This window comes from Carettochelys insculpta, chromosome 6, assembly GCF_033958435.1.
Source record: "Carettochelys insculpta isolate YL-2023 chromosome 6, ASM3395843v1, whole genome shotgun sequence".
NCBI lineage: Eukaryota > Metazoa > Chordata > Testudines > Carettochelyidae > Carettochelys > Carettochelys insculpta.
In genome coordinates, this window is record NC_134142.1 from 30248645 (window position 1) to 30261165 (window position 12521).

The window sequence follows — 12521 nt, forward strand, 5'->3', positions numbered from 1 at the left end:
TTCTATGCTGGAAGACAACATCAGATCACATTAAAATCCCACTTCATCCCATTTTTGAGGATTTAAGAGGTATTTATGTGGTGCTATTGGTAAACATGTGCTTCCCCTCCACACAGAGTTTAATTTTAATCATTGTTCACATATTTTCAGCTCCAAAAAAACAGCTGTTTAGAGGAACAATGCTACAACTTAAGTTTCAGAAATAAAAATAAACAATGATTATTTATTTGATAAATCTTAATATAAAAGTTTATAAGGGATTTTTAAAATACAAAAACTGTATTTTGATATAAACATTTCTCTGGCATATTTGCTATCCAATCACCACACTATCAGGCTAATGTGTAACAATAAGAAAATAATACTGACTAGAAACCAGAGAGTAGCTGACCAGTCTATTTCCACTGTCTAAACTGAGTGAACTGCATCATCATCCATGAGGGAAAGGAACTTTATTTTTCTGCATATGATTGTTTAACCCGATTTTCCCTTTCACAGCAATCATCCTATGATATTATTTTACCAGCATCCACATTTGAAAAAAATGAACCTGTGCTATGCACAGTAAAATGCAGCTCTTGCATAAGCTCATTTTTTCTTGTATTCCCCTAAGGAAGTGACTAACTTCTGATGACACTAGCTTTCAAACAAAAATTTCTGCTTTGGTCATTTCCATGTAGCTTCCCTCCAACTACGCTACTTAAAGAAAAAATTAAATCCTTAAAAAAGAAATACAATGCAGGTCAACATAACCTGTTCCATGCTCACCTTCAATTTGGTTAATGTATGCATGTCTGCAACGAAATCCAGCACTTCACTCACGTACTGCCTCATGCACTCCATTGCTGCTGTTCCACACTAGAAAAGCACCAAAGAACTGAATTTAATCATTTGGTTTTTGACATATTCAGATTTTTGGATTCACCTCGTGTTCACTGAAAACACTGAAAACATATCTGTTTCTTGACAGCTTCCAGTGCTGGGCCCTTTGCTCTCCAAGTAAATAAATATTCCATGAAAGTCTTCTTTGCAGTGCAGTCGCCCCGCTATCCAGAAATACAGACATAAAGTAGCCAATCTCAGTACAGGCTGAACCTCTCTAATCTGGAATGTTTTCATCTGGAAAAATCTGGCATGATTTTAGCCAGACAACTACTTAACATGGATGTGGTCAAGTTTCCCGTGGTCCCACAAAGGTCACTTACAGCCATGAATCCTGGCACTCAGTCTTCTGTGATGTTAATTCACTGTAATTTATCCTAAGTGTCTTTTAAGAGACCAGTAAACAGTGAAAGCATTGGTAATGCCACTAGACAATACTGACATCCCATGGCTTGGCAAATTCTCTTGCTTGGCACCAGTAAGTTCCTGAGGGTGTTGGATTAGAGAGATTCAACCTATACCTGCTTTATCCACCACAGAATTTCTCATCAATGATTGCAATAAATAGTGAAGACCTTTTTTAAAGAATACTAGTAGAGTGTACTCATTAAACTTTTCATGGGGGTTGAATCAAAAGCTCAATGATGTCAATGCAATTCTTTCCATTGGCTTCAGTGGGCTCGGATAAAGCCCCCTTGCACTGCAACTTTTCAAGCAGCAGAGCTTTCCTGTGAAAGAATTTGATGGGCTGACCCCTAAGAAACTGAAATAGAACCAAAAGCACAATCACTCCATGTTCATCTCAATGAGTCCAGTTCAAGAAGCTTATGTAAAGGACACCATCACTCTTCCTGGCTCACAGATTCCCGCTGAAGATGACACTAGAAAATTTTTAATCACTTGTCTCGTGCTTTTCACTTCTTAGCAGAGATGAATGTGTGTGCCACTATTTTTGCTAACAGAGGTTAATGGAACATTTTCATTGACAAAGTATTCAGAAAATCAGAATCTTGCTGACATTTCAAATTTGGCTCAATTTACTAAAAGTATTTAAAAACATGCTAACTTTAGTTCAATATAATTTTTGCTTCACAATGGCTATGGCTACACTTGGCCAAAACTTTGAAATGGCCATGCTAATGGCCAAATCAGAGAATAATAATCAGGTGCTGAAATGAATATTCAGCGCTTCATTAGCATGCTGCCGGCCACAGCAATTCGCAAGTGCTGCACTTCGCTCATGCGCAGCTTGTCTACATGGGGGTCCTTTTCGAAAGGACTCTGCAAATGTCAAAATCCCCTTATTCCTATCAGCTGACAGGAATAAGGGGATTTCGACATCTGTGGGGTCCTTTCGAAAAGAACCCCAGTGCAGACGAGCCACGCATGAGCGAAATGCGGCACTTTCGAAGCACCACGGCTGGCAGCATGCTAATGAAGTGCTGAATATTCATTTCAGCACCTGATTAGTATTCTCTGACTTGGCCATTAGCATGGCCATTTCAAAGTTTTGGCCAAATGTAGACACAGCCACCATGTAGGGTTTATAAATGTGTTATCAGAGTAATAACGGAAGCACTGTATTCACAACCCTTTGGGAGCATGTAATATTCTGAGAAACCTAACAGTACAAAGCAAAACTGTGAATGTTTTGTTTAAAGAAACTGCAACAACAGCCTTAGGGAAACAGACTGTATAAATATAGTTTCTTTCTTTCAACTTCTATTTAAATGGGGAGGACAGGGGGCACATTGGGCTCAATCAAGAGCACAGGGGAACTAAGGGTATAAAACATCTCCTCGTGCTCTTACATGAGCTATCTGCCTTTCAGTCACAGGTGGATAAGCAGCCGCGCCGGCCCAAAGGGAGAAGTAATCTGTGCCAGGAAAAGGGCTACCTTGCATTACCTCCTGCACAGAGCAAAAGAAGAGCAGGGACCAAACTGTGATGCAAAAGAATTAAAATTTGATCTGTGCTCTGTGCCTGGACAGTACAGCTGTGCATGTCCCTTTACTCAAGGCACATTGCCGAGGGCTAGTCTAACCCTCACTTAGCAAAAGAGCCGTGAGGCACATACTGAGTAATGTACTGAATTAAATTACCAAGCTAAACATGTGTCATACCATAGAGCTCTTCTGCTTTGTGAGAAGGTGTGTATGACTGATGGAGTAGTCACCTCAGTCCAAAGGCAGAGATTTTTTTACTCCAAAAGAGTTGATTTTTCAGGAATGGTGAGCGCCCGCGGTATCAGCTGACGTCTGAGAGGGCTGCTCAGCACCTCTGAAAAATCAAACTATGATAAACTCAGAATTATTCTGAGTTCAATACACAAGAGACTCAGTGCATTACATTACACCATTGTTTTATCAGCTCTAATCTTGCTTCCAAGAGTGGACAATACCTATTGCTTTAAAAGAAGAAGAAAAAAAAGTCATAATGCACCTGCCTTGTAATGCAACACTATATGCAGGGAAAGAATATTCTTTTTGGACCCCCTTCTAGTAAATGGTGTACACCTTAAAACATGATGACTGTTCAACCTTTATTGTGCATGAATGACAGCCAATGTTGTTTTTGTTCATGAAATTATTCAGCCTTAAATGGATTTTAGTTGCTGGTATCTGAGAATCTGCTCAAAATTCTATATTTAAGCAGCTGACCCAAGTATTTCTCATTTTTCTATGTTAATATAAATCTACACGGGGCTGAACTATAACACCTTCTGCCTGTTCAAATGCTATGCCTGTCAGTTCTCTTGACAGGATAAGAAACAGTAAAATAAGGTCAGTGGCAGCCCTGTCAGAGTGTCCTCCATCCAGTTTATCTGAACCTAAGGATTCCACACTGCTTTGTTTAAACTGAGCAATGGAATTATAAAAGACATTGTGCTCAAAACTTCAGAATAATAAATCTTTACTGCAAGAAACTTTTCTCCTGGTATTTATTTGGCTTCTTTTGGCAATAATATATTGGATTCAAACAATAGAACAGCTTTTTCGTCTGTTATATTGTCTAAAGTGATCAATGTATTCCAGGTCTTGAAACAGCAAGTCTAATGTGGCCACTTGGATCAAAATAACATTGAAAGGTTCTGTTAGGAGAGGTATTAATTATCACAACAGCTTAGAATTAAAAGTCATAGAATCACAGAAGTTCAATATAGAAAAGACCATTTAGGTCATCTAAGCTGTGTCTACACGTGCACGCTACTTCGAAGTAGCGGCACTAACTTCAACATAGCGCCTGTCGCGGCTACACGCGTCGGGCGCTATTTCGAACTTAACTTCGACGTTAGGCGGTGAGACGTCGAAGTCGCTAACCTCATAAGGGGATCGGAATAGCGCCCTACTTCGACGTTCAACGTCGAAGTAGGGACCATGAAGACGATCCGCGTCCCGCAACGTCGAAATTGCCGGGTCCTCCATGGTGGCCATCAGCTGGGGGGTTGAGAGATGCTCTCTCTCCAGCCCCTGCGGCACTCTATGGTCACCGTCGGCAGCAGCCCTTAGCCCAGGGTTTCTGGCTGCTGCTGCAGCAGCTGGGGATCCATGCTGCATGCACAGGGTCTGCAACCAGTTGTTGGCTCTGTGTATCTTGTGTGGTTTAGTGCAACTGTGTCTGGGAGGGGCCCTTTAAGGGAGCGGCTTGCTGTTGAGTCTGCCCTGTGACCCTGTCTGCAGCTGTGCCTGGCACCCTTATTTCGATGTGTGCTACTTTGGCGTGTAGACGTACCCTCGTAGCGCCTATTTCGATGTGGTGCCGCGCAACGTCGAAGTTGAACATCGACGTTGCCAGCCCTGGAGGATGTGTAGACGTTATTCATCGAAATAGCCTATTTCGATGTTGCTACATCGAAATAAGCTATTTCGATGTTGGCTTCACGTGTAGACGTAGCCCTATAGTGCTGGTGAGACCTGCACATAGAAAAGCAGTCTGCGAATCCTGGAGCAGAGCTAAGATGATTAAGGACTATCTATTTATTGGTATTTGTGCTACACCCAGCATGATAAATCTGAATGCCTTACAGGATTATTTAACTTCTTTCTTTACTTGCATCTTTCAAAGGGGAAAATAGAGGCAAGAGTCTGAAACCTCTCTCTGTCCAATATATTTTTGGGGCATTCGGTTGGTCTGCTCCCCACTTCAATTTTCAAGCAAAGTAACATAAACTTGAGTGAGAAGCCCCAGTGAGTAAGAACTACTCATATAAAATAGAGGCGGCAATATCAAGCTATGGTGCTTTAAATTTTTCTCAACATTCTATAAAAATTAATCATCTCAGCGTCTACCATCAAACCAGCAGAGAAACAAAGGTAAGAGAAAGGAGATTTCCAGGAAAACACAGAACATCAGAATTAAACTAGACATTAAAAAAAAACCACACAGAAACAAAGAGATGAAGTGTGGTTCAGTACTTACTCCAGGCAGAGATGCAATCATCTGTTTATGCAAAATTGTTGACTCAGCTAGTTTTGTCCCAGCATCTGCACAAACAAACTAATAAGAAATTAAAGATTAATTATATTTGCAGGAGCCTGAAGACATTAAAAAGTAAGTTATAATTTTATTAAACTCAGCTGACAGCTCTTTTTGTTTATATTTGTAGCAACTTGCTTTTGGATACCAAAGAGTTCCTGCCATTATAAACAAGCTAGTTTGTCTGTTATAAACAAGTTATTTCATCAGATAGAAAAAATCACTATAAAGGATATGAATTAATATGTAGCATAACATTTTCCCCATATACACAGAGTGATTCTGATCTCCTTTATATTAGTTTCATGACAGATTAAATCCAATGGTTCCTATTGATACTGAAGGTGACCCATAATATTTCAGTCAGGGTTGGTCAGAATCTGTTGTGTACAAGAGCTCTACTTGGCATAGGGACCAAAGAAGGAGACCTCTGGAAGCAGTTACAATATGCATCAGCCACAGTGAAACTTACAGCAACTGTTAGGCTACTCTAAATTATACCACAGATGAAGGAAGCTTAATGGACCCTATAAAAGTGGAGGACAGGCTTAGTCCTGACAGTCCTTCAAACATACCCTGGGTACATCCCCTATTCTGAGAAGAGTGGAGGTGGCAAAGAATCTGAGAGAGGCACAGATAAGCCAATAAGTTCTCCTATGCCAGAGAAATTCTGTGTTTGATGTTTGTGAGTGTGTCATGGTCATTTTAGACTACAGACGTGGCTAAAAGGGTCCATAGCTCACTTGAGGATCTGACTTGGTATGTCTAAATCATTATGGTAGGTTGTGTGCATTGTTATAGATAAAATATTGTGTCAATAGTCAGAATTTCAAGTCATATGCGCATATCTGCTCAAGTGAAACATTGTTTATTTTAAATATTATTTTCCTTAAAACAAAAAACCCTATTAGCATACTATTAACCTACTAAATGTAAAGCATTCAGTGGAGTGGTTTATGCAACAAATACTAATTTAAACATGAAAAATGGCAGACAAAATCCATAAATCTTGTAGTGGGTAATTAGCGCCTCTTTAGCTTAAAAATTTTATTTCCATCTGCCTTGCAGCTGCAAGGATCCATCCAGAGCTGACCTGCAGAGAAGAAAGGATGAACAAACCAAACTAATGCTCAAAACTAAAATTTCTTATTTCCAATTCAACTTCCTTTAAATACTATGAGGCATTGTGATGCCACTAGGAATATATTTAGTACCAGTCATAAGTAAAGAAAATCATTTTGCAAAAGGATGGGAAATATATGTTAGACCTCTTCTTAACATTGCCAACTAATGAAGATAAAGTTCCAGAGTAATGAATAAATGGAAATGTCTGCTGAAATTGGGTGAGTAAATACTTCTGAAAAATATTCCCATGAAATATCTTAAAAATATGACCTTAACCTTTGCCCTTTTCAGTCAAATATGCATTATGATTCAATTTTGAGGGTTATATCGTCAGCTGAAGTAAATAAGCATGGCTCCAATGAAGTTGATAAAACTACACTAATATATTACAGATGAACATCTCACCAGAAATGGATGGTGCCTCCTGGGGCTCATAGTTAAAAAGAGAAAATACCAAACATGTAAGTTAAAAAGAAATTAAATATAAAGCCTGATTCTGAGCTCATTTGAGCTGTTTTAATTGCACTAACTTTCACAAAGGTAATACAGATTTATGCTGGTAAAAGGAGAACAGACAAGTTCTTGGGACTTAAAATGCATGTAAAAGAAGCAGTTCCAGTATTGCTTAAGCCAAACTACCATGCTGAAGATATGGTGGAGGGGCTACAAAGCAGGAATGGCTATTGAATTCCAGCAAGATTTCAGTGTTATCCTCCACTGGATAAAAATTGGATTCTGGGCAAAAATAAACAAGAAACCTTGCAATAAGGAAACAAATGATCAACTTTTAAAAACCATGCTTAAACAGATGATTATACTGACTTTGTGAATATCAATTTTCAGAATACAATTAACCCTAATGCAAAATTTCACTAATTATTTAAATAGCTGAATTTTTAAATGTAAAAAAAAGAAAGGAAAAGAATATAAGGAGGAACCCAGAAAATCTGGGAAACTACACTAGAAGAGTCTCAACCAACAGCTTCTGAGTCAGCAATCATTCGGGAAATATTAATATGACCCTAAATACCTGCTAAACTCTTCAGTTACACCAGTAATAAAATGAAATTAATAACACGCTACGGTAGACAAGCATGTTCCACATTCAGTTACTGACTAAATCATGGGCCAAAGTCAAAACTTCAGCTTTTCTATGAGTGGTAGTTAAGACTTACAGTAGTACAGATTTATTCTCTCTGAACTCTTTGACGTTTCAGATAAACGTATCTCTGCTTAAAATAATGCAGTACAGCCACTGAACGACCTAGGGCCCAGTCCTCTGAGGTGATGAGTGACTCCTGAGAAGGGCTCTTCCCCTCAGCTCCCTTTAAAGTCAATACAGAAGTAATAGGGTTGCTTGTCTGTAGGTTGAAGAGACTGGGATTAGGAGACTAAACCCCGGCTGAGAGGAGTTAGCTGATTCTAATATAGAAGGCTGCAGGAAGCTGACAGAGTGAGAGGTTAATTATTATGTGTGGATGCAGACTCCCCACACAGCAACAAATATTAATTTGGGTAAGCTTGACTCAGTCCAGACTCAACCATTGCATATTGCTCATGGTGCCTTCAGCATCATGCTGTATGTACCGCAGATAGTTGCAGGAGAAATGCCTCTTACTTTAAGTGAAGGTTTGAGACTCAACCTTTTGCACTAAAGTCACTGGAAACAATGCAGATGGAAGCACAAAGCTAATAAGATGCATGTTGGGTGTTGAGTGGCAGGCGCATGGAGCAAAAACTCAAAATGCCTCATTTCAATAGGGTTAAAGAGTGAATGACAGAATTATGGAAAACAACCTAAATGAGGTTAAAATCTAAAACCTGGGAGCCAGCATGCATGCAGGAGTCAGCCAGGGCGCAGAACTGTGCCAGCAGATCCAGACCCGGGGACACATCTGGGGAACCCTGGCAGATGCAGCCCCGGGGACCCAGGCTGTACCATGGGAACACCTGCAACCCTGAGGCTGGGAGCTGACAGCTCCAGAGGACCTGGCCAAGGGTAAGAGTCCCCTGCAGCCCACCAGATTGGAGCCAGCTGGAGTGCGAAGCCCCACCAGCAGCCCCTGCCATGGGAACTGGGTGCAGGGGAGGGAGACAACTGAGTACTGGCTCCTCTTTTTTCATAAAAAAAGCCCTGTGAAAGACAAGTTCTTGAATTTATAGTGCCCAGTGTTTGATAGTTTCGGACACAGCAAGTGAATCTGCTTCACTGTTAAAAAAAAAGGAGGGGATAAGGGAAAGGTGTGTGGATGACAGAGTAGCTGAGACTGCCAAAGGAAGGTGCCAGCTACCTGGGGAAACTCCAGAGAACGTGCAGCAAGAGGTTGGAGGAAGCTGCTACCAGGACAAGTCTGCCTCCTGCAGAGCCCTAGTCAGGTAAAGCCTACGAGTGAGAGTAAAGAAATCTGAAAGGAAAAGCAGAGCAGAGTAAAGCTGCAGGGAGCGACGTCTCCTGCAATGTCCCCAAGAAAGGGACAGTCCATCAGGGAGGAAGAGGAAAACACTTTAATTTTTTCTCTGGAACGTTTGTTAATTTAATTAGAAACCCTCCCAACCCCAAGAAGTGCTGTAACTGAGCAAGACTGTGTGGAATATTGTTTAAGAAATCTTGAAACAGGAAATAGAAGCAGGGTTTTGCAGAGGCACCCTGGCCTTGGAGAGGCACTTCAGTGGATGACATCATTCAGCTGAGGAGTTAAAAGTGCCCACACTTGGGGTGAATGTCAGTGATGCTTGAGTGCAAGAAGGACAACCAGAGCCACACAAGCCAAAGGGAGCATTGTCATGCAGGGTTGGATTGTGGTGTCTCTCCTTATGCAGCAGGAAGCAGCTGGACAGCAGTAGTAGGCAGAACACCATTTACAAACTAATTAGATCAGCAAGGCACAGTGCACACCTGCTTTTTAAAATGATGCTTATTTTACATATTCCCGGAAAACGTAAGCAGACGTATTACGGCTGGCCCTTGCAGTGGCTATTCAGAGGAAGGCTCCTTGACCCTCTTTCAACCTGCTTGGGACACCTGTGCCCCAGCCAGGTGTAATTTGAGCAGAAGCTTTATCACCCTCCTAGCAAAGTGTGAAAAAAATTATTCTCATTGCACTCGGTATATATGTCATCAGTAATGCTGATGGCAGTGAGTAATCTGGAATTAACGTGGGTGTCAAATATACATTCCAATAATTCCTTTGTTATTCTGCCCACACTTGATCTATCATTAAAATAAAGTGTTCCTAGCCCCCACGTTACGTTATCTCTATCTTCTGGAGCGAATCCCAATGTACTTTGTGCACCACACACAGAGGCCGTGTCTACACTAGCCCAAAACTTCGAAATGGCCATGCAAATTGTGCATGGCACTTTGAAATTGATATGGCTTGCAGCCGCACGGCTCATCCAGATGAGCTGCATCCCTGTCTGGAGGAGCTGCACAGCTGCGAGCCGCATCAATTTCGAACTGCTGCGGCTGCCAGCATTCTAATGAGGCACCGAATGTGTATTTCAGTGCTTCATTAGTAAACTTCAAAATGGCCAGTTGCATGGCCATTTTGAAGTTTTGGGCTAGTGTAGACACGGCCAGAGAGGTTTATATGTGTGTTAATAAGCAGGAAGGGAGTGTACAGCAGGAACCTTTGCGACAATGAAAACTGTTTCGCCTTCATTTCATACTACTCCTGCCAGAGGTTTGATTAAGGTAAGATAACTTCTGAAAGATCTCACCAAACTCAGTAACTGAGCAACAAAATGGCAAATGAAATTTAATGTGAGTAAATGTAAAGTAAAGCACATTGGAAAAAATAACTCCAAGTATACATTCAATATGATGGGGGCTAATTTAGCTACAACTAATCAGGAAAGGGATCTTGGGGTTATCATGGACAGTTCTCTGAAAACATCCATGCAGTGTGCAGCGGAAGTCAAAATAGCAAGTAGGATGTTGGGAATTATTAAAAAAGGGATAGAAAAATAACACAAAGAATATTTTACTGCCCCTTTATAAAACTATGGTACGCCCACATCTTGAATACTGCATACAGATGCGGTCTCCTCGCCTCAAAAAAGATATTTTGGCATTTGAAAAGGTTCAGAAAAGGGCAACTAAAATGATAAGGGGTTTGGAATGGGTCCCATACGAGGAGAGGTTAAAGAGACTGGGACTTTCAAGTTTAGAAAAGAGGAGACTGAGGAGAGATCTGATAGAGGTATATAAAATCACTAGGTATATAAAATTATGGTGTGGAGAGGGTGAATAAAGAAAAGTTATTTACTTCTTCCCATAACATAAGACAGAGGACACCAAATGAAATTAATAGGTAGCATGTTTAAAACTAATAAAAGAAAGTTATTTTTCACACAGCTCACAGTCAACCTGTGGAACTCCTTGCCAGAGGAGGCTGTGATGGCTAGGACTATAAGAGAGTTCAAAGAAGAGCTAGAAAAATTCATGGAGGTTAAGTCCATAAAAGGCTATTAGCCAGGGGGTAGGAATGGTGTTTCTGGCCTCTGTCAGAGGCTGGAGATGGATGGCAGGCAACAAGTCGCTTGATCATTTCATTTGGTCCACCCTTTCTGGGGCACCTTGGGCTGGCCACTGTCAGCAGGCAGGATATGGGCTAAATGGACCTTTGGTCTGACCCCTAATGGACATTTTTATGTTCTTATATTCTTAAAATAATCCAATTGATAGGTATTGTCCACCAGCTTCTCTACTATAAAGTGGTAAAATAAGACAACTTCTCGTTTCAAGGACAGTGAAGTAAATCTAAAATAATTAATATGTCACATTATTAGCTGGTTACTTTCAAGGCTGTTTCTGTGAATTTACTGCAAGGGGTAAATGATGGGCTGGTAACAGAGGTGAAAGTAGGCTGGTACAGCCAGGTATGCTATATTGGCAAGAAAGTGAGAAGCAAAGTCAGGTACGCCAGACCAGCTGTTTACAGCTGGTACAGTGTAACCTCCAGCCCCTCCACAGACTTGCCTCGCCTTCTTCAGGGCCGCTGCTGTACAGAGGAAGCTGGAGGAGAGATAAGGAGCAGTGTGATAGCTCGAGGAGTTGCCAGAATTCTGCTCCTTTTCCTGCTGCCTGCCCCTCCCAGCCGGGAGAGAAACAGAAGCCCCAGGCCTCATAACAAAAGAGCGTGAGAGCCCTGTGCTGGGGGCAGAGTGGAGTCAAATGGGGGATCATACAGGGAAGTTACATGCCTCCCCAGCTGGTGTGGCCCCCATTTTGGGAAAAAAATCATTTTACTTTCACTCTTAGTTGGCTGCAATTGTCATTCTACATTTACAAGTAGATGAGAGAAGCTTGGTTTTGCAGCTGGAGCATGGGGTTGAGTCAGTAGCTCTGGGTCCTATTCAGACCCTACCTGGATCAGGTATGCCTTACACAAGATGGGTTGTGCAGCAGACAAGTCATTACATCATAAAATCACCCAAAGTGTCATTAATTGGCTCCCTTTCTGGCATTCTCAACAGAAGGACTTAAGCTTGCCTAGTCTACAGCAATTAAACAATCTTGTCACAGGTCAAGGTGACCCCAAGACTGAAGGGTATTGATACAAGGTGGAAAAGTTGAAACTACTCAGTCAGTGAAGCAGTTGCAGTTAGGCTATGCCTACACTAGCATTTTTATCAGTAAAACTTTCGTCAGTCGGGAATATGAAAAAAAATACACCCTGAGTAACATGATTTTCACCAAAAAAGTGCCAGTGTGGACAGCAGAGTGTCTCCCGCTGACATGGCTACCGCTGTGTTAGTTATCTCAGTGGGAGGGCACTCTCCAATCTGCAGAAGTCAGCTATACAGGAGAGCTTGCAGCAGGACAGAGTTATTGTAACGGCTCTGTAATTTAAGCTGTTGATTTTACTGTTCTGTTAATAAGCAACTACCTATTTCCTACACCTAATGTACCAGTGTGACTCATGAAAGTTAATATATTCATTGTGCAGCACTGACCACATAACTGGGAAAACACTGTGATGACCAGGACTTTGTGAATGACCCAAATAGAGCATCTACAGAGCGCAACATCCTTC

At 41.3% G+C, this 12521-nt stretch overlaps 1 protein-coding gene across 3 annotated transcripts in view; it reads right to left on the reverse strand.

Moving 5' to 3' along the window:
- The window catches only part of UNC79 (unc-79 homolog, NALCN channel complex subunit), a 164108-nt gene that overhangs the window by 23921 nt on the left and 127666 nt on the right, over window positions 1-12521 (reverse strand). For all 3 annotated transcript variants that reach the window (XM_074998751.1, XM_074998750.1, XM_074998752.1), the window contains 2 exons: window positions 5302-5379; window positions 769-858 (listed from right to left, as the gene is read on the reverse strand). In XM_074998751.1, the coding sequence (XP_074854852.1) occupies window positions 769-858; window positions 5302-5379 (168 nt within the window). The remainder of the gene's footprint in view (window positions 1-768; window positions 859-5301; window positions 5380-12521) is intronic.